The following is a 24,133-nucleotide window of genomic DNA, read 5'->3' on the forward strand; positions in this document are numbered from 1 at the left end:
ACAGTGAGTTAATATTTATGAAGGGAACTTGGAATCCTCAACTGAAAGATGCCATTTGAGTGTAATACCATTGCTGCTGTTCATGACCTTTTTTCATTCTTTCAAAGCATCAGATACTAAACACTGCCAGAGGCAAGATGCTAAATTTGGTCTATCAGCCATGGACAATCTTAGGCTCCAAAGCAATTACCCTGGGTGGGGACTCATTCATGTCACCCAAAACAATTCCCCACTGTAAATTCTGGGGCAAAAGCCAATCAGCAACCAAAGCCTCAATAAGATTTTGCTGCTATTCAGAGCGACCTGTCTTAAACCTGCCACGATCTGTCATTTTCTGTCCTTTAATAGGGGATTTTATAAAGGCTCTGTATGAGTCGGATGAAAATTGTGAAGTGGATCCAAGCAAATGTTTGTCCAGTGAACTTACCGACCACCAGAGTAACTTGAAAATGTGCTGTGAGCTGGCTTTCTGCAAGATTATCTACTCCTATTGGTGAGCATGTGGATTTTACTCCTGGTTTAAATGAAATGAAAGCTGGAAAGCACTTTAGACCGTAACCTCATCCCTCTTGTCTGTAAACTCGTTGTGAGCAGGGAATATGTCGGTAATATTGTATGTACGCATAGTAGAGTGCTCTGCACACAGTAGTTGCTCAATAAATACGATTGACTGAATAGTTTGCATTATGAGTATCACCTCTTTCCCCCACCAACTAAAGATGTGGAAAGACAGTCAAGAGTGAAGGCACTTATCTACTGCTGCCTCTTAACAGAATCTTAGATAGCAGTGTATTTGCCTAAGTAAATCCCAGCTTGAATGTCAATTCCATAACCCATTTGTCCTAAATACCGAAATTTGCCTCCTAGCAATGTGAGAGGTGGGTAGTAGGGCTTCTTTAGACTTCGTTAGAGTATTTAGTACTTTACTGCAAGCATTGTGCACACACTGCTGCAGTGGTCAGGAAGAGTTAATGTCCCTCCCAAACTTACTTATTCCCAGGAAATCACTGTCAAACCCAGGAGAATTGGACTCAGTGTTTTCTGATAGTATTAACCCCTTCATGAGTGAATGTGACGTCTTCTCTGGTTCCTTGGAATAAATTACTAGAATAGAGCACGTGGGCCGAAATGGCCAAGAACTGCTCTATCGGATCAGTATCTTCAGTCAGGAGATTTAAGAAGGGTTCCCATTCACAAAATCTGGATTGTTGTCAATGCATCATTTCTGGTAGCCCAGGTACCTCAAGTTATTTTCTTTATGCACAAAAACTAAATATACACTCATTACCAAACTTCAGGGCTTTGAATTTCCAGGCCCCATTTTGCCTGTTGATCGTGAGACATGGAGCCCAAAGTGAAAACACCATCAGGTGTGCAGCACTGCAGCATCAGGTGCATCAGGTGCAGCAGCACTGCAAACATCACAACAAGAGTCAGTCTTTGAGGGTGCACAGTGTGGTCAGGATTGTGAGTCCTACCCTCGCCCTGAGGTGAATTTCACCATCAGTGGCACTGTCTTTGAGCATGAAGGACAGCTAGTTGGTATCTCACTAGGCAGTTTGCTACCTTCAGGGGAAATGCAGCCAATTCAGACTTCCCACCCCCTCACCCACACTCCTCACCCATGGTCGCCGTGCACCCTAAGTAACACATTATTACTTCCCACCCTGGCTTGGGCATTTGTACACTTGGTTTGGCTTTGTGTTTTTCCAGTTACTTTCCCCGTGAGCTGAAGGAAGTGTTTGCATCGTGGAAGCAGCAGTGCCTAATACGGAACAAGCAGGACATCAGCGAACGGCTCATCAGCGCCTCGCTCTTCCTGCGGTTCCTGTGCCCGGCCATCATGTCCCCGAGCCTCTTCAACCTCGTGCAGGGCTACCCCGATGACCGCACGTCAAGGACTTTGACCCTAATTGCCAAGGTTATCCAGAACCTGGCCAACTTTACCAAGTAAGTAACCGAATCTCGGTGCTCTCTGGCAAAGACCAGTTAAAAAGTACGATCAGTGCCAAACTCCCCTTTCAGCTGAGTGGACGAAAAGTGGAATTCTTGAAGGATCGTGGGATTGTCTATTAGGTGCCCTTTTTCAAATACCCAGTGCCTTTCCAGAGGGTTTACTTGAAGCTTTTATATATGTACATGATATGTGAGCTTCACCCATTCTTGAGCTCTTTATTTTAACAGACACAAGACCAGAGCAACTTTTAATCAGAGGTCATGTCCAGATTGCTCACATGTATGAATGAGCTAGGAGACTGGGACATGACATTTTAGGACCTGTTGGATTTGGCCCTCATTCTTCACCCCTCATAAATCTTCCTCTGTAATAATTCACCCCAGAACAATGAGGTTTCTCACCTGTTATCATGGGTATGATCTTAACTCTTCCTCACTTCATCTCTCTTCTCTTCATCTGCCTTTCTCTCTGTTTTTCCCCTCCTTCCTCTTTTTTTTTTTTTCCTCCCAACCTCTCTCTTCTTTTCTCCCTCTTCTTCCTTTTCCAGGTTTGGTAACAAGGAAGAGTACATGACTTTCATGAATGATTTCATAGAGCAAGAGTGGGATGGAATGAAGTCCTTTCTTCTGGAGCTCACTAATCCAGAAACCATCCCAATCACACCAGGATTTGATGGCCACATTGATCTGGGCAGAGAGCTGTCTGTCTTGCATTCTTTATTATGGGATGTTATTTCCCAGCTTGATAAGGTAATGTAGGCTGGAAGGATATATGGGAAATGTGACACGCTATTCAGTCTCAGTCCTGGAAAATACCTAGAGTGGGTCATTCCCCTGCATTAACAATATTGGGAGGTGGGGCTAGGAGCCCTTGATTCCAATGGCCAAGGACATCCAGGCCTGAAATCTTACATTCCTTTCTTAGTTGCTCTCTATCTAAAGGTGTTCCTCCTACCAAATAAGACTCAGCTGTAGTTTGGGCCTTTTGATATTTCTGTTTGTTAGGATCTGGTAAGCTTATTGTGGGCAAGGAATGTGTTTGTTACAATGTTGTGTTGTACTTTCCCAAGTGCTTAGTACAGTATCCTGCACACAACAAGCACTCAGTATAAGTACTATTGATTGATAGATCTATGGGATTTGTGGGCTTCTTATTCATGAAGGAGTACTTGTTCCTTGAGATTGGAGGGAAGAGGATCTTCTTGGATCTTCGTTAGGTATTTTCTCCTGGGCCCAGGAGATATACAAGCCTCACTGGAGTAGACGAGAGGTTACTCTATTTGGGATTCTGACACCTGCATCTGGGAAAGATGGGAAGGAAGGCTGAAGCAGACAATAAGGAATTCATTTGGTGGCCTGTGTTCCGTGGGCAGCCGTGGATAATCCTTCCACAAGACAAAAGTTTCTTGGACTTGGGGAGGGGGAGCTTCCTGTAGAAACTAGGGGAAGGAATGTTATTTCCCCCTAGAATATACAGAAAAACAGACAGTGGCTCAGTTGGGAAGGTGGCAGACTTAATGGGCTTTTCCTTGTAAAGTCACGGTCTCCAAAGTCTTGCTGTTTATCGGAATTAGGACCCACCTGGAGGAATATAGTAAACATGCCTCCACAACCTTCAATGTAAAAGCAAATAGCGGGTCATTCCATTGCCATTAATTGGAGAGCTTGCTAAGTGAAAACCATGCAAATAGCCGGGACTTTGGATGCCCAATCCCAAGGGGAGGGTTTGATAGCAAGTCCCCCGCGATTTTCCTCCCGGCCCTACCAGTGCTGTGTTGGACCCCTTCATCAAGGGACCTTCTTATGTGTATACAGGCATTTCATTCCCCATGACTCTTTCATCTGGCAGTTCTGTCCCACAGGGATACTCTGGCCTCTGAGTTCTCTTTTATTAGAGGGTTATTTGTTTTTCCCCTTTTTGAGCACATCCACCCCCCACCCCCCACCAAACTGAGTTTGCTTTGCATGCCAGTGTAAAGTTGGAATGGCTGAGGGTTATTGTATTGAGCATGTCCTTTATCCTTTTTTTTAAATTTCTCCTAATTTCTATTTCCTTTTCTTTCCGCGATGTCTCCCGCACCTCGTTTTCGCCGCCTCCATTCGTCTCGACGCCACGGTTTTGCTGCTCCATAACAATTCATTATGAATCTGCCACACCCTCATGCAAACGTCACCCTCCTTCCTTCCAAACTTCACCCCTCCATCCATGTCCAACGTTTTGCAAAAACAACGGCCGATGTCACGCTGCTTATTATCCAACCAGGGTGAAAATTCCTTCCTACAGGCAACCGTGGCCAAACTGGGACCCCTCCCCCGTATTCTTGCTGATATTAACAAGTCTCTGAGCAACCCCACACCAATTCAGCAGCAGCTGAGGCGCTTCACCGAACATAGCTCCACTCCAAATGTTAGTGGCAGTCTCTCCTCTGGGCTGCAGAAGATAGCCGAGGACCCTGCTGACAGGTATGAAACAGTGAAGAGACAAAAAAAAAATTATCAAGCTATTTATTTTTCAAGCTTCTATAGGGCAAGGGCCTGTTCAAGTTGGACCCAGGGACTCTGACCTGATTTTTTGGTATCTGCCCCAGCACTCTGTACAGTGCTTGGTACAAAGTAAGCACTTAATAAATGCCATCATACTAATAAAAGCAGAGCGTTCCAGGCAGGAGGAAGTCCATGAGATGGGAAGAGATGGGATTGAGACCTAATGAATCTCTTCTCCCCCTCTAGACTGTCAGGTCCTTTTTGGAAGGGAACGTTTCTGTCAAATCTGTTGTATTGTACTCTTCCAGGTACTAGTACAGTCCTTGGCACATAGTAAGTGCTCAATAAATAAAAAGATTTCTTTGTGTTGTACTATAGCCATCCTGGTGCCACACACATATAGGGGCACTTAGTAAATGTGATTTGATGTCAATGATGAGCTTAAATATATTTTTCAGGATTATGTGATTTCCCTTTGGAAATCATCTGTTCCCTCAAGTATACTTTAAGGTCCAAAGGGATAAGTACCATAGGAAATGGCTGATGAGGTAAATCCAGCAATAGGATTAATATAATAATGATAATTATGGTACTCGTTAAGCTATTATGTGCCAAGCACTGTTCTCAGGGCTGGAGTCAGTAGAACATAAGCAGATAGGACACAGTTCCTGTCCCACTTGGGGCTTGTGGTCTAAGAGGGAAGGAGAGCAGGTATTCTGTCACCATTTTATAGATGGGGTAACTGAGACACAGAAATGAGAAATGACTTGCCCAAGGTCACATAATAGTCAAATGGTGGAGCCGGGATTGGAGGCTAGGTCCTCTGACTCCCAGGCCAAGGCTCTTTCCACTAGGCCATACTGCTTCTAATCTCTCCTTTTCCAGTACAGGTTTTTCCTCATAAAATTACTCAGACCAAGCAATAGCATCTACAAATCTATTTGTATTTCATTTAGTGGAAGAGTGAGTGTGTACTGAATTTGTGGATTGCAGGAAGTTTAAGATTAAAAAATCTGGAAAACTCAAGTTAAACTTTGTAGTGAACAAGCCGTTCTTAGAAACAGGTGGAACTTCTGGCGTAGTGGCATTTATTCCACACTACCTAATTCCCAAGAGCTGACCTGGATAAGATTTTAAGCTTCTTGAGGCAGGCACTCAGTCTTACCTCCCTCTAGATTGTAAGCTCCTTGTTGGCAGGGAACCCGTCTACCAACAATGTTGTATTGTACTCTCTCAAGCATTTAGAACAGTGCGCTGCTCACAGTAAACACTCGGTAAATACCACTGATTGATTTCCTCCATTGCACTTTCCCAGTCTTTTGTCCAGTGCCCCACACACACTAGGCACTCAATCAGTGGCATTGGTGGATTCTCGGACCTTCTCCTCCCTGCTGGGAAGAGGTGGAGGTTTAGCAAGCAGTCACAGTCTCCTCACTCATAATTCTTCCTTCCGATCCCTTTTTTAGACAAACAGATGTGAGGGAATGTTCTTTCAATTTCCAGAAAAAACCCAGTCAAGTAGTGGGATGGATTCAGTAATTTGATTGTTCCCTTTGAGGAAAACCCTAAATGATTTTTTTTTTAATCTTAAAAACCCAAATGATTAAATCAGTCAGTTAATTTATTGTTCACTTACTGTGTGCAGAGCACTGTACTAAGGGTTGGGGAAAGCGCACTACAACAGAGTTGGTAGGCGCGATCCCTGCCCACAAGGAGCTCTCAAGACAGAATTTGAAGCAGTTTAACTAACCTTCACGGGGCGACAGGGTCCTGAGACGTGAGGTTTGCAAAGCCGACCTGGGCCTCAGCACCCGGGTAAGATCGGAGCTGGACTGTCTACTGGATACTCATTTGAATCTCTTTCTCCTTCCCAGCGATTTGACTAAACTGAAATCTCCCGCGGAAGAGAACATCCACAACTACTTCAAAGGTAAAACCCTCTTGCCAGTTCAGCAGGCATCTTCCCAGAGTGTGACTTACTCGGACAAAGACGAGAAGGACAGCGGGCTCCCCAACGGAAGGAGCATCTCCCTCATGGATCTTCAGGACCCCCAGATGGCCCACAGCGACCTCGCTTCCATCATGCACGATGTCCCCGTGCGCCTGGCCGGCAGCCAGCTTTCCATCACCCAGGTGGCCAGCATCAGACAGCTGAGGGACACCCAGAGCGCCTCCCAAAACACCCCGCAGAGTGCTCCCCAGGTGAGAAGACCTCTGCACCCAGCCTTGGGTCAGCCAGGCAGTCTCCAACCTCTCTCATTCCAAAACCCGGTGTACCACCTCAACAACCCACCACCAGCCATGCCGAAGGTTTCGGTGGACTCCAGCTTGGAGAACCTGAGCACCGCCAGTTCCAAGAGCCAGAGTAACAGCGAGGAATACAAATTCAGCGTTCCCAGCAACAGCAGCATGGAGGACTTCACCAAACGCAGCACCCAGAGCGAGGATATTTCCCGGCGACCCACCGGGCCCGACAGACACATACCCCTGGTGCTGCCCCGCCAGAGCAGCAGTGGGCAGGCCCAGGTCAGCAAGACCGACCAGGCGGGCTTGGGTGCCCGGGCCAAGGCGCCTCACTCCCTCCCTCAGAGCACTTCCCTCCGGAGCACGGGGAGCATGTCCGTCACGTCCACCGCCATGATAGCTGAGCCCATCCAGAACGGCAGTCGGTCCAGGCAGCCGTCCTCTTCCTCCCGGGAGAGCCCCGTTCCCAAAGTGAGAGCGATCCAGAGGCAGCAGACCCAGCAGGTAGGAGAGGACCCCGGAGCTGTGGCCGGGACCGCGTTTTCTTGCCGGCCGCCGCTCTTGGCTGTGTAGTTCACAGGGGAATCCATTTTCAAGCCATGTTGTCCACTTAAAAAAAAAAAATGTTTTATTCAAATAGGAAGAGGAAATTAGTATTGATTGGGTCTGAGTATGGGGAGAGAAGGCATAGAGCTGGCGTGGAACTCAAGAGTGCAGTTTGACTCATTACCCCTAGGAGACTCTTAAACTGCAGTGCTGAGGAAGCTTCTACTCCTCTTTAAACTGAAGAGCTTTCAGTTGGCACTCAGCCCAAACCTGTGACACTGAGTGAGTAATCAGCTGGGGCCAACCAAATGGTAAATTAGACTTCAGTCCATAGAAACCTCTGGGCCGGGCCAGTTCTTCTGTACTTCAAGAATTTCCAATCTCCCTTCCTCCCCACTACACCCCCACAAACTCTGCTCTCTCCCAAGCTTCCAGGATAAGCTGGATGCATTAGCTTTGAAGTCAAGTGGAGAATGTAAGGAATGCCGTTCCCTCAGAACTCCTCTGGGGAAATGGGAGGCCTCCTTTGGGGCCTTTCCTGGAAATGGTTAGAAAAATAAACTGCTGAACCCTACAGTGGAGGTAGCGGGAGATGGGGAAGAGGCAAAAGAAAGAAAAAGAATTCATTCATTCATTCAGTAGTATTTATTGAGTGCTTACTATGTGCAGAGCACTGTACTAAGCGCTTGGAATGTACAAGTCGGCAACAGATAGAGACAGTCCCTGCCGTTTGACGTGCTTACAGTCTAATTGGGGGAGACAGAAAGACATTTGAGCAACATTCTGAGCACTGTTCACCTTTGGGTTTTTCTGTGGGTGAGCCCATCGTGCACTTACACCCTCAATTAGCATGATGAAACGGCCTAACCTTTCTTCTTGTAAATAAATAAAAGCCCAGCAACACGGTCCCACCCTTGACTCTCTGCCAGCCCTACCACTCCTCTGCTCTGGACACGTTTCCTCTTGAAGCACTGGGGGTTGTCTTATAAACGAGTGACCCCTGATCAAATTGAGGGCCATGGGGAATCATCCTAACCCTCTGGACCGAAGTAATCTCCTGTTCTTCCCTCTTCGAGGGAGCTTCTGGAGGCCTCACCGGCCGATCCCTCATCACTGCCATCAGAAGCAGCATGGCCTAGTGGAAAGAGCACGGGCCTGGGAGTCACAGGACCGGGGGTCTGATGCCAGCTCTGCCATGTACCTGCTGTGTGGGACCTTGGGTGGGTCACTTCACTTCTCTGTGCCTCAGTTCCCTCGTCGGCAAAATGGGGACTCTATACCTCTGCTCTCTCCTATTTAAAATGTGGGCCTCATGTAGGACCCGATTGTCTTGTATCAACCCCAGCGCTTAGTATGGTGCTTGGCACTTAGTGAGAACTCAACAAATACCACAGTTACTATTTCCTCAGCAGTTCACCCGCCCAACTCTCTCCCCTTGGACTCACTCCCCTCCCATCCTAAGCCCGTGGTGTTCACGTCTCTGTTTCCTGTTCGTTCTAAGCTGCCGGTCTCATTTCCTCTCCTTTTCCTGCTGCTTTTCTTTTCTCTTCCCACCCTTGGGAAGCCTCTCGGGTGCTCAGCATAGTTTCCAAGGAAATTCTCTTGCACATTTTTAATGGTAAAGGGTGCCAGGGAATTCTTTTCTCCCTGAAACACAGAGGGGTTTTTCTTTGTGAGGATTGTTCTGTGGGAGTCTTTGTCCCAGGGAAGTTCCATTCATTGCTGAGCACAGAACAGAGGGGCTTGAGTCACATCCACTGAGTTGAGTAGGTGGGGAACAGAATTTCTAATGATTCTGTTACAGAGATGGAATATTTGTATTTAAGTTCTGAAAGGACATGGTCGAGAGAGCCTTATAACTAGAGGTTTTCATTGTTCTACCTCTAACTTTTCCTGGTATCTGTTGAGATCTTCTGTGCAATTACTTGGATTGCCTTTATGTTATTTTTGAAACTGACTGGCTTCTCAGGTCTGAGGGGGATTTTCCCAGAAGAACTTGAACCGGGAATCTACTAGGCCTATGAGAAGGACCTCCGACAAGTGGTAAAAGAAACAAGCCAACAAAAAATACATTTTCTATGCCTAAGTCCCTTCATTCCTCTTGGTAGCCAGCAGTGCTGTTTACTTGTATGTGTCAACATACCTGGCTGCTGGGCTCCCACTTTGTGAAGCCAATCCATGTGGCAAGCAAGCAACTCCCAGGAACTAATGACAGGGAGCCCTCTTGTTTTCTGATTCTCTTCGGCGAGCCAGGATGTGGCTGATAGAAGCTTCGGTCACCATGCTGAATGCAGTATTGTCAGGCCCTTCCTTTTGCCCCAGGGCTTTCTCTGATTTTTCCCAAGAAAATGTCTACTCTACATCAATGGTATTTATTAAGCACTTGCCGTGGGCAGAGCACTGTATGAAGCACTTGGTAGAATGCAATTCAACAGAGCTAGTAGAGACATTTCCTGCCCATGAGTAGCTTATATCCTTGCCCAAGTAACTGCCTAAGTCTTAGGCAGACGCTCCCATGTCACTGTTGTAAGAGACTGTCATTTAGAGCTGGAGACCCATAGCTGGGATGGGGGGATGTGGAGGGAGGAGGCATGCTGACTGGATCAGAGTCACTTCCCGACATTCCTTCTGGAGTAGCTCCAGGTGTGAGCCTCGCCTTATAGACAGCCTTCTTTAGGCAAACGCAAGCAACTCTGTCTGTCTTGCAGGTTCAGTCACCTGTGGATTCGGCCACCATGTCCCCCGTCGAGAGGACAGCCGCGTGGGTTTTGAACAACGGGCAGTATGGAGAAGACGAGGAAGGGGCCGAACCCTGTCAGGATGACATCAAGCACGCTGAGAAGGTAGAGCCCAAAGGACCCTCATTGACTTGAATTCTGTACACCGAAAGAAATAGCAGCATGGGTGGATGGATGCCGTTAACATCCCGCTTTCTGCATGGTTTTCACTTTATTTGGTGTTTAGCCCTCGATGCCTTGTGTCCTGAATTGGCTGAATGAACATCCTGCCTTCCATAACCTTCTGTCTCTGTGTGGCCAATTTAGAAGTTCCAAGCTACTGGCTCTAGTCAGCCCTTAGGTGGCAAGAGCTGAGTCGGCCCCGCCGTCTCTCCCAAGCAAAGACTCGAGCTCGGCTCATGTTTGGCTGCTTAAAACCTCAGGCGCCTGTATTGGCCAGAGATTCCAAGTGTTAGACACGACCTGTAGAACCAGTCAGCATTGGGTAGACCGTTCTCAAGTTGAGTTTGCCATTTGGCTTCTCTCACAGATCACTTCTGTTTGTCCAGGAGAGCAGCTTTAGCTCTCCAGCTCCACTTAGAAACCAGATGAAGTCAAGAGGGCCATGCAGAGAGCCAAGCGGGGACTGAGCCACTCGAAATGTGGGCTCAGTCTGGCTCAGCGCCTCGGAGGTGGGGAGGGGTCCACAGAGGCACTTGGCAGACGGTCCTGGGCTCGGCCCTCGGCTCCCAAACGTTCTGAGATCCCGGAGCTGGCTCGAGTTGTCAGAAAGCCAAGTTCAGACAGCCTCTCAGTCCTCCGCCGGCCAGCCTGAAGAGGCCGGGACTCCGTCCCAGGCCATGTTGCAATGTGGGAGTCCTGGCACTCAGCCCACTGCCTGGGGAATTGTGGGTGTTGGCCTCACTGTCCTCTGGGGACTGGGGCCTGGACCTCAGATCCTTCCACAGGGAAAGCAGCTGGGACACTGGCCAGACATGGCCAACCCCTGTACACGTACCTCCCTATGCCAGTCTGGCCCCAGCATGGTGGAGGGGCCCGTACCTGAATTGCAGGGTTTTGAAAATCTGCAAGTGCCGATTAAATCACATGGCCAGTGGGTGTAGGGGGGTGTGGGGCGTGACAGCCGATTGGTCTCAGAGCAGCAGTCAGATGAAGCTAGCAGAAACGGAGGGGGCAGGGCCTGGCTAGAGTGCCTGCCCGGCCTCTGTCTCTCTGTCCCACCACCCCCTCAAAATCAACCCGTTTGCCAGCAAGAAATGCCCTGACCCATTTCTGCCCCCTACCCTCTGCTGCAGTACGAACAGGAGATTGCCAAGCTGAAGGAGCGTCTGAAAGTGTCAAGCCAGCGCCTGGAGGAGTACGAGCGCCGGCTCCTTGTGCAGGAACAGCAAATGCAGAAGCTGTTGATGGAGTACAAGGCCCGGCTGGAGGAGAGTGAGGAGCGGCTGCGCCGGCAGCAGGAGGAGAAAGACAGCCAGATGAAAAGCATCATCAGCAGGTGAGGGAGAGAGGGCCCGGGGAAGGACGGCCGAGGGAACGGCCCGCCCTCGGCTCCTTTCAGCCCCACCGCCCGGCCGGATGGTACATGCTCCGTGGACACTGGGCCGTGCTGCATCCTCCATGAAAATGTCAGGATTCGGTCTTTCTCTTTTTAAAAAAAAAAAAAATCCAGAGGGGGAAGTCAGCAACAAGTTAGACAAACTCACAAAGCAGAGAGCCAGAAAAAAATCCAGAACCTTTGCTTTTAACCCCGGGTCTCTCAACAAAGAGTCCAGAGATCATTGGTGAGCTGGCCCAGAATGTCAAAGTTGAGGAACTGCTGCTGTAACCAGTAGGCAGCCCCCTGGCAAGACAGAATAAGAAGGCTTTGTGTAAATCCGTTTCAGCACCAACAGGCATTTTTTGAGTGTCTTCTGGTGCCGAACACTGAAATGAGCTCTTAGGGCCTAATGCAAAGAGCACAGGTCTGGGAGTCAGAGGGTCTAATCCTGGCTCTGCCAATTGCTTGCTCTTGGGCAAGTCACTTTACTTCTCTGGGCCTCAGTTTCCTCAACTATAAAATGGAGATTAAATACCTGTTCTCCCTCCTACTTAGACTGTGAGCCCCATGCAGGACAGGGACCGTGTTTAACCTAATTAACATGTACCTACCCCAGCACTTAGAACAGTGTTTGACACCAAGTAAGTGTTTAATAAATACCAAGGGAAAAAACCCCAAACATTCAAAAGAAGCAAGTGATGCAATACCTTGAGGAGCTTTCGGTTTAACCGGAGAGACAGTAGACCTCCATCTATAACAGTGGTTTATCTAATGGGTTAACACAAATAAAGAGTTAAACCCGTGATTGCTGAAGTGATGAAAGAGGTGACATCTTCCAGAAAGCACTGATGTTAATTGGGGAATGTCTGCTGCAGGAGGGGTCCGTTTAAGCAGGCTGTGGAGGAGAGGAAGGTGTGAGTGGTGGGTTGGTGATGGGGAAAGTTGAGGCCACAGGACAGTTTGCAGTTTGGCTTGGGAGGAGTGAGTCCATCTGCTAATTGGTAATATTTTTTGAGCACTTATTGTGTGCAGAGCACTGTATACTAATTACTTAGGCAGAATACAGTGGAGTTAGTAGACATGATTCCCCATCCTCAAAGAGCTGACAATCTAGCAGGGGAATTGGACAGCAGTGTGGCTCAGTGGAAGGAGCATGGGCTTGGGAGTCAGAAGTCATGGGTTCGAATGCCGGATCTGCCACTAGTCAGCTGGGTGACTTTGGGCAAGTCACTTAACTTCTCTGTGCCTCAGTTACCTCATCTGTAAAATGGGGATTAAGATTGTGAGCCCCACGTGGTACAACCTGATTACCTTGTATCTACCCCAGTGCTTAGAACAGTGCTTGGCAGATAGTAAGCACTTAACAAATACCATTATTATTAATAAAATAAATTGCGGGTAGGAGGAAGCAAAAAGAGTGTAAAGATTCGTATAGCCTGAAGTGCTATAGACGTGATCCCTGCCCTCAAGGAGGATACAGAACCTGTGGGGTATAGCAGGAGAACTGGATTGTAGGAGGCATCTAGCCTCTCCCATCAGTTTACTCTCACCTGTGGGCTTTCTGTAGAAATAGAACTGCCAAACAGTTTTTGGGGTCACATATCCCAATGTTTACCACTTACCTCAAGCAACTGAGTTGTAAAATTGCTTTTTATCAATCTGTGATATTTATTGAACGCTTACTCTGTGTAGAGCATTGTACTAAGTACTTGGGAGAATACGAAAAAGAGTTGGTACACATGTTCCCCGCCCACGGTGCTTACAGTACACAGAGGAGGAGACAAAAAAATATAATGTCTGTGTACATAAGTGCTGTGGGTCTGGGGGTGGGGTGAATATCAAGTGCTTAAAGAGTACAGATGTTGCAGAAGGGAGAGGGAGAAGGGAGTAAGGGGCTCTTGGAGGAGATGTGATTTTAGTAAGGCTTTGAAGGTGGGGAGAGTGGTGGTCCGTCATATATGAACGAGTTGAGAGTTCCAGGCCAGAGAGAGGACGTAAGCGAAGGGGTCGGTGGAGACATAGAGGAGATCCCCCTCTGCCTCCCTTCCTCCCCACCTCCCACTTGATAAGACAGTGCATTTTACTGTGTTTTCAGAAGACCAGGAGGAGGAGGATCCCCTCTTTGAAAGGGGTAGCAAGGTCCTAGATGAAATCATTTAGTGAGATGATTCCCTTACCCTTCCAGAAGTCATTAATATGCTCCCTTCTTGTTATATGGTTGTAGGCTAATGGCTGTGGAGGAAGAGCTGAAGAAAGATCATGCTGAGATGCAAGCAGTTATTGATGCAAAACAGAAAATCATTGATGCCCAGGTAAGAGGCTTTTGGGTCTGAATAAGAGCACTTTTCCCTGCCTTCCCTTACTCCCTGCCCTCCCAGCCCTGGCACATGAATGCCAAGGAAAGGCCAGGTGAACTAGGGGGTTGACAACCCCCGATGGGGCCTTCTGACCCCCTATAAAAAGCATCAGCTGCTGTGCAGCCTGCCTCACATTCCCTCTCCTTCACTGGAGAGAAATCCATTGACACAACCAAGCACTAGTGTGATCAGTGCCTTTATCAGAAATGCCTAAACCTGGCACAGGTCAGGGGTAGACTTCCTTCCCCGAAGGAAGGCAGGGAAGCCTCCGAGGGGCGGTGGTCTTTCTGACAAGCACGCTGCATGTGTCTGGCTTGTGGCCGCCCTCTGACCGTTGCTTGGCTGTGATGTCCACGGTCCATCCCCGTGGTCCCCTGGGCCACTATCCTTCAGCATGTGGCAAATTCAAAGAAGTAGGAGAGGAGGATTGGCGAGAAATGAAGAGAATGAGAGGCAGCCCTCCATTCTCCCATTCTTCTGGGCCCACGAAGGGCAGTGCTGCTTGGGCCTACCTCCGCTGCCTTTCTCTTCGAGGTCACCGCTTGGAGAATTGCCCTTTACGACCCCGTAAAGACGATGATGGGTGGGGGAAAATCACCATTTGGAACACTGCCCCTCCCAACCGAAATGCTCTACTAGGTTTTCCTCCAAGAGCTGCTCACGGGCGGGCATGCGGTCTCTCCACCCTCAGAGCAAAATCCCCCAGGCTGGACTGTTCCCAGATTCTGCTCTCCTTTTTGGAGTGAGAAGTGACTTCTGCTGGGAGCCCGAGTTGGCTCTGAGGGCCGGATAGCCAACAGCTGGAGCTGGTAACCTTTCTGAGGGTTGCCCCTGCCACGTTGTCTGTCTCTGTCAAGGACAAATCTGGGGCAGGACTGAGGCGTGGGGGCCACTGACCCCCCTGGGCTGGCAAGGGTTACCTGGAAACTCCCCCTGCTTCTCCTCTCTCAGCCTCAGTTGCTGCCCTGTCATTTTCCTGAATTTTCAAGCTTGCATTAGAAATTGCAGAATGAAAATCTCTCCAACCGAAACTCCTCACCAGGACAGCTAATGAGTTTTCTTGGGGGAAAAGAGGCCGATTCCCCCGGGTTCCTTTCCCAAAGGATTTGGGAGGCGGGTGGAATGCCTGGTGGTTGGAGCCCCAATCAAGGCCACGAGTCTTAGCGGCTGAACAGGGGTTGGTGTCTTGCTGCCGTGGAATCTCAACGGCTCTCCAAAATATTTTGGCTTCCGTTCTCTCCGCCTCCCACAAATTCGGACCCCTCAGAATCCATAGAAAAGCCTATTAGAGTTATTTTACTTAAGCCCTGCTTCACTGAGCCAAATGTGTGAAGGAAAGAAGCCAGGACTCCATTAAGTCCTCCCGTCTCACATGCAGCAGAAAGAGGCAGTTCAGATCAGGAAAAGGGAGAGTCCTGGGGTTGAGAAGGCAATTTGCCCAAGAATACGGGGCAGGTGGGATGGCCAGGTTCGCCCCCTGTTTTTTGTTTAGCAGAGAACCTGTTGAGTTGATCCTTTCTTTATAGTGGGTTCAGGCTTACTACCATTCTTTCATTCCTCTCTGTCATTGTCTCCTTCTCCCTTTCCTCCCCTTTTGGTCTCTCACCCTCTCTCCCTCTCTGACCTCTTCCGCTGTGCCTCTGACTTGTCCATCCCCAGACTTTGGACCCAGCTTCTCTCCTGCTGTATTTCTTGTCAGCCTTCCCTAACTCTATCCCACTTCCCTCTACCCTTCTGTAGCCAGGACCCATGCAAGTCCTCCTCTAAGTTTTCCGGCAGCCACACCTGTTGTGAATAGAGCTGAGTTTACTACTTGGGACTCCACAGGCCCCGGGCCCCGATGCCCAGGCTCTGGGTGCAAGACGTCCCACAGCCAGGCTCACAGACTATCCCCCGTAGGTCACGTGATTGCCACCCAGAGTGCTGAGCGATGTTGGCCGCTCTCTTCTCCGTCAACGCCATCTATTGCACGGCCTTAGTGTACACTGTGGGTTAATTGGTGTGACCATTCAAGTCTCTTGCTAATAAAAATCATCTTTACCATTGCAAAGATGATCCCTCTGGCAATCATCTGATCGTCTGGTCGCTCTGGCGAGGGCACAGGTCATTACCAAGGGGGCTTCATGTGCCTGGTCTCTCTGGCAAGGACACAGATCACCTCCCAGGAGGTCACCTCTACCTGCATCCCCGCAGGGCTCCTCTTCTTCCTGACTGGCGCCTGCAAGGCTCTCTCATATTGATTGCCTCCAGACGACCTCGGCTCTTTACGTACAGTTCTTCCATTTTCTGGGGAGCCTGTTCCCCTGGAACCCGGCACCTCCCCCCATCTGGAGCAACTCGACATTAACCCTTTTCTTCCCCCAATACCATCTTCCTTTAATTTTATATATGGTATTCATTCAGTGCTTACTATGTGATAAGCACTGAGCTAAGCACTGGGATAATTTCTGGATAATCAGTTTAGTCACAGTTCCTGTCCCCTAAGGAGATCACAGACTAATTGGGACAGGGCAGACACAACCCCGAGAGCAAATACAAGGTGAATGAGCCACGTGACGGACATGAAACTACTTTGGAGGGGATGGTCTTCAGGCTCCTCCCCGGGTGGTTCCCAAGGTTCCGACAAGTTGGCAACCGAAGCCCCACAGAGGCTCTGTCTGTCCTTTCCTCACCATTCGTTTGTCCAGACTTGTATTCCCTCTGATATTCTATCCCCTCTCTCCTCTCTCCATCCCTCACTCCCCCTTCCCCCTCCCCGCCTCCCCAGTTGATTTTTTCCCTTGATCATTTTGCTAACTTTTCCTTCTCTGTGTCTCTGCTACCCTTGTTGCTGCCTCTTCCCTCCTCCCCTGCCCCCAGTACCATCCCATTCTGCCTTCCTTCCCCCTTGTGGCTAATCCCTCCCGCTCATGGGGCATGTGGGCACAGAGCTCAGAAGCAAAGCAAGCACAAGAGCACGGTCCCACAAATATGCATTTTATGTAGAAACCAATGGGAGGGGGATAAAAGCAGGCAGAGCCGGGAGGCGCCAGCTAAAGGAGGGCAGCACAGACCGGCCCGGAAATTTCACCCAGTGTCAAAGCCGGACCAGCCTCACTGGCAGGGAGCCCAAACGTCTCCTGAATGTAGCCCATTTTCGGGGACTGGGTGTAGGGAAAGTCACATGACCCCACCCCCAACCTCCTTTCCAGGGAGCTGGTGGATGCACTGGGGCAGGAGCTCAAACAGGCAAGAGAGGGAGGCGGGCTCCCAGGGCTTCAGAGGGGACAGGTTTCATGCAAGCCTCCTCAGGACATACAGACATGTGCCTGCCTTAGGGCTGAGGAACGAAGCAGGCTTTATTATTAATAATATTAATAATAATGGTACTTGTTAAGCACTTACTACCTGTCAAGCACTGTTCTAAGTGCTGGGGTAGATAAAACTTAATGAGGTTGGACACAGTCCCTGTCCCACTTGGGGCTCACACTTTTAATCCCCATTTCACAGATGAGGTAACCGAGGCCCAGAGAAGTGAAGTGACTCGGCCAAGGTCACACACCCGACTTGAGATGGAGCCGGGATTAGAACCCAGTTCCTTCTGATTCCCAGGCCCGTGTTCTAGCCACTAAGCCATGCTGCTTCTTGTGGCTTTCATTCAGGGTCCCATCCAATAGACTCCTAGTTACAAGGATGTTTCATCAGCAGACCTGACTCCTCCTCCTGTCAATTCACTGAAAGGCCTCAGTGACACCCAGCCCTTTCTAAGGGATGTGTGAATATGAGGAAAATCCAGTTTAGCACAAAAACTTTCTGGAAGTGAAATGTCTTTCCGGGTCCCTGGCACTGCTCCGCTAAGGGGAAGGGCCCTCGAGGGAGCTGCCGGAGCTTGACCCACCTCCGCTGGGAACACTGAGTCCCCAGGACCCATGGAGTTGGGTGGAACCAGCTGTTTGTAAAGTTTTTATTCCTCCCACGCCCCCACCCCCACGGAAGTGAATGCAGATTCCGATCTCGACCTTTTCCCCCAAATCTATTGAAGCCATTCACCCTGCAGGCCTGCTTCCCCCGGGTTGAAGAGGGAAATGCTGGCTCAACCCCACTTTCCGGGCCCATGTACCAACCCTGGGGCCTTGGGGATTCCTCCATTCCCCCCCCCTCCCCCTGCTAGTGGCTTCTTGATTCCCAGGGATGGGGCACCCACTCCGTGAGAACGGGTAGGGCCTCCCTGGAGAAGCAGAGTGTGCTGCCCAGTTGCTATCACCAGTGACGTCTCCGCTGTGTTAAATTACAGGTCATAAATGGGGATGAGATTATTCCAACAGGCAAGTAAACCCAGTCCGTTCTATAGCTGAGCAGCCCCGGCCCTGGCCCAGGGCACTGGTCTCCTACGCATTCCAGCTCCCGCCGCTCCCCACGCTCAAATTTCTCGGTACCGGAACCACACCGGAGTTAATTGGGTCGGATCCAGGGCGGGGTGGGAGCCAAGCATCTCTTGCGTGCTGAGCTTGGATTTTCTAAATCTCTTTTCTGGTAGAGACTTTTTTTGGGGGGGTCACCCTCCAGCCTACCCCACTCGGGAAGCTTTCATTGGTTCCACAAGGGAGTTTGTTAGACTTTCCATTTATCCTGGGCAAGTGCCATATAACCCTCTGGCATTTTTTTTTTAACTTCTGTATAACCCCCATTTTAAAAAGTGGTTTCAAAGCAGAAAGAAGAATTTTGATCTGTAGAATTTGCTTGTGAGAATGAGGTTCAGCGATCCTATTTCATGGCTGGGACCTCCCACCTTCCTGAATCAAAAGGAATCTCGCTGCACAAATTGGGTTTTTATTTTTCAGCCAGTCGATTATATACCATTTCTGTCAACCTCAGCTGTTTCTTGACTTGGGGTGGCAGGGGTGGGGTTGGGCGGGGGGCACCTGGCATTCTGCAGCCTGCCTTGAAGGGACAGTGGTGGCCATGGGGGAGGAGGAGAGGACATTGGCCCCGGGCCTTTAGAAGGCCCAGGAATTTCCGCTCCTCTCAGTGTCCACCACAGTGGGCTACAGTTCCCATCCAGATTCCCACCCTGTGGTTTAGCCCCATCTGAAACTAACCTGGTGCTCGTCCACTTGCCTAGGACCAGTAGCAATTTGCGCCAGGGTAACACTTAACACTTGGCTCATTCCTTTTGCCATCTGGGTATTCCCCCTTGAGGGAAGATGGACCAGTTAAAAATGAAAATCATCTGGTAGCTGGTAAGCTTTCTTTGTCCTTATTTGCAAGGTTGGGTTAATCCATTCAGGACAGTTATGGGGGCAAACCTATTGCTTCTGCTGATGGGAATATATGGCCTCTGTCCATTTGGACCCCATTGTTCTAGGTTCAGTGGTGATATCTGTTCTGCAGCCTGTGACAACGAACAGGCTGGGCTTGCAGCTGCGATCATTGAAGCTGTAATTCAGCCTTATGAACTCTGCAGTGCTCCCTACCACATCACAGGCCTTTTAACTGGCCTTGAACCATCACCGGCTGAATTTTAGTGCTCTAAAAAAAAAAAAAAAAACGGGGGAGAGTAAAAGCTGAGTCCAAGGCCCTGGCTCTTTGCAAGAGGGCAGGATTTTAATTTTTTGGTGGTGATGTGGTGACGACTTTTATTTTTCCAAATCGGGGCAATCAATCAGTCAACCAATGCTATTGAGTGCTTGCTCTGGGCAGAGCACTCTACTGAGCGTGTAAGGCTTGTCTCTTCCTTTTTTCAATCTCAGGATATTCGATCATACTTTCTTCCAAAATACAGTAGTGCTTGGAGACAAAACTTTATCAGAGGATGGGACACAAAATGAAAGCAGTCGTTCTATCGGGTGGATTTCCTGGAGTAACTGAGCTGGAATGGGGCTAGGAGCCTTGTGTTACCTGTTTGTTTTTTGTGTTCGGTTGACGGCATTCCCACTCCCCATCCCCGCCTTCCCCCTTCAACACACACACACACACACACACACACACACACACATTTCTCTCCTGGCCCGCTCCCCCACCCCATCACACTCCCACCGTGCCTTTAGTTTGAGCTTTTGGCTGCTTCTCTCCTGTCGCTGCTGCATCCTCACACTGCCGGAGATCACAGGCTGCCACCGTTTGCTATGTTTATTTGGAGCGGGACTGGGGCTGGTTCACTGCAGGTTTGGGGGCCCCCTGTAGGGCCGAGGACCCCTTGTAAAATGAAACCTCGGGTGGGTCTCTCTCTCCTGTCTGGCCATTTCCCAGCCTCCACCGAGAGCACGAGAGGCAGTTTGGCACATCCGCCAGTTGCATGGGCCACCATTTGCTCAATACCCGGCTTTCCCTTAGATCGAGTGACCGACATACAAAGCCACCAGGGTCGGGGCTTCCGCCATGCCCCCAGGGCAGACCCCGAAAGCGGGCTGCGGAAAACCCGGACAGCCACCGGAGGCCGTAGAAAGAGGCAGAGGTGTTCCGTTTTATAGGGAACACCGGTCGGCTGACACTTCCCTAAAACACGCTGGAGCCGACCCCGTGGCCTCTCACCTGTGCCCGGTGAAGCCAGGGCTCAGGAGCAGCTGCAGGCCGGAAGCCACACTGACGGCTCTGTGTGTGTGTGTGTGTGTGTATGTTACAGGAAAAGCGAATCCTATCTCTGGACTCAGCCAACACGCGGCTGATGAGCGCCTTAACCCAGGTCAAGGAGCGCTACAGCATGCAGGTCCGAAACGGCATTTCTCCAACCAACCCCACTAAACTGTCCATCACAGAGAACGGGGAGTTCAAAAACAGCAGCTGCTGACCACCTCCACCGACCGCCTCTCCCGGAGGGAGCCTGGCGAAGCTGCCTCGGAAATCCAAATCCACCTTCTTGTCCCTCTCACCTCCCGACCGACCACCCACCCCTCCACGTTTTACTGAATGCTGCTCGAGTAAAGCAACAACGGTGAATTCTCTGCAGGATGAAATAAACTCTTCTTTCAGGTTTGGCGACTAGAACTCCTCAGATTAATATGCCCCCCCAGATCTCTGTGTAATGAACTCTGGGCCTTGTACAGAAAATGTCAGTGTAATATACCAAAAGGAGGTGAATAATGTAGATGATCTTTTTAACTATTGCTATTTTTATTATTATTGTTCCCTCGTGCTGAAAGTCCTGCTGTCATCAGCAGAGAGGGAGGCATGTTGAGTGTAGAGGGGGCTGGGGGTCGGAGCAGCGAGAGAACCGGAAAAGTCCAGAAGGGAGAAGGTGCATTTCTGAGTTCAGGTTTCAAGAGACCGCCTGCAGCGGAAGTCTGGGGCTCTCCAGAGAGCCATCTGTTTGCTGACTTCTGGCCCTTGTGGGTCCCTTGACCTTTACCCACAAAACCCATCCCCAAATCGATCTGGACATAGGTGACCTCTAAGTCTGGACCCAGTCCGTTTTCCGTCCACCATCCAGAAGTGCAGCAGAACTGGACTGGGGGAGTCAGGGTCACTCAGTCTGTTTCCTTTTGTCTGCAGCAGACCCTCTCTCTCTGGTAGACAAAAAGGAATCTCCAGTTTTCGATCTGGGATTTTTTTTTTTACCCCAATTGTAATAAAGTTGCTTTGTTTATTTTTCTCTCTAGAGTTTACAGACCTGTAAATATAGTATTCCTGAACTGCCGTTCTTCGTCTTCCTCCCAGGCCCTTTCCTCCCTTCCTCTCTCAGGGCAGGAGAGGTCCCACTCTTCAGGGTTTAGAGCTCAGTGGCAGAAGTGAGCCTCATATCCCTTAGAAGGCACTGGGACCCAGCACCGGCTCTGAACCTGACAGGGCTTCGGCGGGAAATAAGCCTGTCGGCTACCACTCCCAGGTCATTGGCCCTGACCTTGGTTGCCTCTTTCACCAAGTGGGTCATGCTGATCCAAACCTGGCAGGGCAGTGTGGTCCTCACCACCTCCCACCCCACAAGCATTCTGCACACACAAGTCCAGGAGACAGCTCGACATTCTTTGTCCCCGTGACTGCGACCTGATTTGCCCCTGCCCCGACAAGAAAGCGAACCTTGGAGTTGGGTGGCTTGCTCCAGTTCTCTCTCAGCTCCACGGGATCCCGCTGGTCCACAGGCAGCTCTGGCCCACTCTGGTCATCTGCATTCATTCAGTGATTCCCGCTCTGACCACAACAGATTTCTTTCCTTTCCTGTGGGTGCTTGCAGTGTCCGTGGGACAGTGTCGCTGATCAGAACAAAGTGGTTTTGTGCATTCAGTGGGCAAGGTTTTGTGAGTCCACACCTGTGTAAGTGGATTACTGCACAGAGAGCAAGAGAAAACACCCGTTCACACTGTCAGATCTTGTGAGGTCCGAGTTTTGGGCATCTCTGTTAGCCAGGCCTTAGGTGAGGGCAGAGGATCTGCCTGAAGTGAGTACTGGTGATATCTGTTGTGGAGTACACCCCTAGGTCCAGAGGAAACGTGTTTCTGGAGAGCGGGCAGCCAGAGGGCTCGGACACAGTCGGAGGATGGGGGTCGGAAGGGCAAGAGGGAATCATTCGAGGGCAGGTTCTGGGAACAGCTGGGCCAGATTTCCTGAGCCTCCTCCCGTCCTTGTGGAGTCTACACCCTCTCCCCTCAGTCTGGCCTCTCTCGGGGGTACTCTGCGGTGACTTTAGGGATTCCCCGGGCTGCTCTCTAGGCCTTTGGGCCAACTGCCTCCAGCCAGAGGCACAGGCAACCCGCTGGCATTGGCAGTCTGTGGGGACGGGCTTTGGTCCATGTCACCAAATGCACTCTCCAGAGCGTCTCCTCCGGGCACCAGCCCGGGGCCAGACCAGATCGATTAGCGTGAGCAGAGATATGGGCCCTCGTCCAGCAGAAGCGCCTAGGTAAGCGCCAGAACCCACCTGCTGCCGGGCTCACGGCTCCTCCGACAGGCACCAGCGCAGTCAGGTGGAATTTGCCAAAAGTCAGCACGGTCAGCCGTTTCAGAATGTGGTTTGAGTGGAGTTGAGGTTGGAGATTTCTGGGGTTTTAGCAGGGGTTGGATTTCCCTGGAACGGGAATCAACCCAGTGCCTTTTTGGAGATGTCGTTTCAGGCGGATCCCCGGTAGGGTCGGTGGGCAAGTGACCGCACTGCGGTGTTTAGGGAGGCACTGTGTAGGGAGGGCCCATGCGGCAGGGCTGGGAGGAGGGAGAAGGACCTGCATCCTTCGTGATCTTGCAGTAAACAGGTGGAGCTGGGTTTTCAAAAGAGGGAGATGTTTCCAAACTGCCCCAGGAAATTAGAGAAGGAAGATGATAGTTTCTGTGTCTGCGTCGGCCTGCATCTCTCTTGGAGGATTTCTCCTAAGGTACCGCTCCAAGCCCCAGCTGTTCCGAATTTAGAAGAGGGGCTGCCGAGAGGTTGGGCGCCGACCGAACGAGTCAGTCAGAGCCATTTCCTTTTCTGCAGCAATAGCCCTGGCCTTCTAGAGATCCCCATTTTTTAAAGCTGCATGGGCAATAGGGGGACCGTCCTCCCCTGCTCTCTCCAAGACCCCCTAAGAGGGGCAGAGCAGGATGTTACAGGAAAAGACTTGGAATGCCTACAGGCAGTGTGGTGGTGGTGGTCCCGGCCCCGAGTTCCACCCCGACCGGAGGGTCTTCGGGGGTCCTGTTTGTGTAGCCTTGGAGCAGTCCAGGGTGGAGTTGGGTCTGTCTCTCCATGGCTTCCAAAGGGTCTGCCATCATAATGGAGAGGGAGGAGACCTGGGTCCAGCTACCCCCTCGCTCTGACTCCGGCCCACAAATCAGCTTGGTAACGGTTGCCGTTAGGGAGGGGAGGAATGACCTAGGGCTGTGGGCTGGCAGACTTAGTGTTCTGATCTGCCAGGTCGCCCCCCCCCCCCCCCCCCCCGCCCCGCAGCTCCCCAGAGAGCCTGCGAGGAAGGGATTGGGCCTTGCAGGAGTTCCCTCGACTTTCTCCCCTAAGCGGGACAAGGCGTGACTGTGCATCCTGGTTCACGGCCTTGACTTGCTCTCTTCCCCAGGCCATGGGTAAAAATTGTCATTTGCAAAGTCCACAGGTTCTCACTCTGCCATTCCCTACCTCCACTGAAGCGTCTGCTGTCTGAGCCTCACAGCGGGCCAGAGGCTGCGGCGCCATTCCCAGGCAAGATCCGGTCTCACCCTGGGGTAGACTGTCCCTGTGAGAGGGCGGACCCGGGGAGGTAGCTCAGGCTGGGCTTGCCGGCCAGCAGAGGGCTGGCTAGGTTGTAGAGCAGAGTCGGGGGTCCGTCGGACTAAGACTCAGGAATCACCGGGATCCGGCCCAGAGCGGACCCGATTCTCCCAGGCCGGAC

At 50.5% G+C, this 24,133-nt stretch overlaps 1 protein-coding gene across 9 annotated transcripts in view; it reads left to right on the plus strand.

Annotated features, from left to right (window-relative positions):
* Window positions 1–21,440, plus strand: part of RASAL2 (RAS protein activator like 2) — a 257,669-nt gene extending 236,229 nt beyond the window's left edge. For 6 of the 9 annotated variants that reach the window (XM_029081343.1, XM_007668924.4, XM_029081340.2 and 3 more), the window contains 9 exons: window positions 349–493; window positions 1,714–1,950; window positions 2,505–2,706; window positions 4,220–4,419; window positions 6,315–7,188; window positions 9,939–10,073; window positions 11,264–11,466; window positions 13,733–13,820; window positions 20,467–21,440. In XM_029081343.1, coding sequence (XP_028937176.1) covers window positions 349–493; window positions 1,714–1,950; window positions 2,505–2,706; window positions 4,220–4,419; window positions 6,315–7,188; window positions 9,939–10,073; window positions 11,264–11,466; window positions 13,733–13,820; window positions 20,467–20,631 — 2,249 coding nt within the window. In that variant the 3' untranslated portion in view covers window positions 20,632–21,440. Of the gene's footprint in view, window positions 1–348; window positions 494–1,713; window positions 1,951–2,504; window positions 2,707–4,219; window positions 4,420–6,314; window positions 7,189–9,938; window positions 10,074–11,263; window positions 11,467–13,732; window positions 13,821–18,138; window positions 18,170–20,466 lie in introns of all 9 variants that reach the window. The other 3 variants (XM_029081344.1, XM_029081342.2, XM_029081341.2) reach the window with 2 other exon arrangements.
* The last annotated feature ends 2,693 nt before the right edge of the window (window positions 21,441–24,133 follow it).

The sequence above is a fragment of the Ornithorhynchus anatinus genome, chromosome 16, assembly GCF_004115215.2.
Source record: "Ornithorhynchus anatinus isolate Pmale09 chromosome 16, mOrnAna1.pri.v4, whole genome shotgun sequence".
Taxonomy (NCBI): domain Eukaryota; kingdom Metazoa; phylum Chordata; class Mammalia; order Monotremata; family Ornithorhynchidae; genus Ornithorhynchus; species Ornithorhynchus anatinus.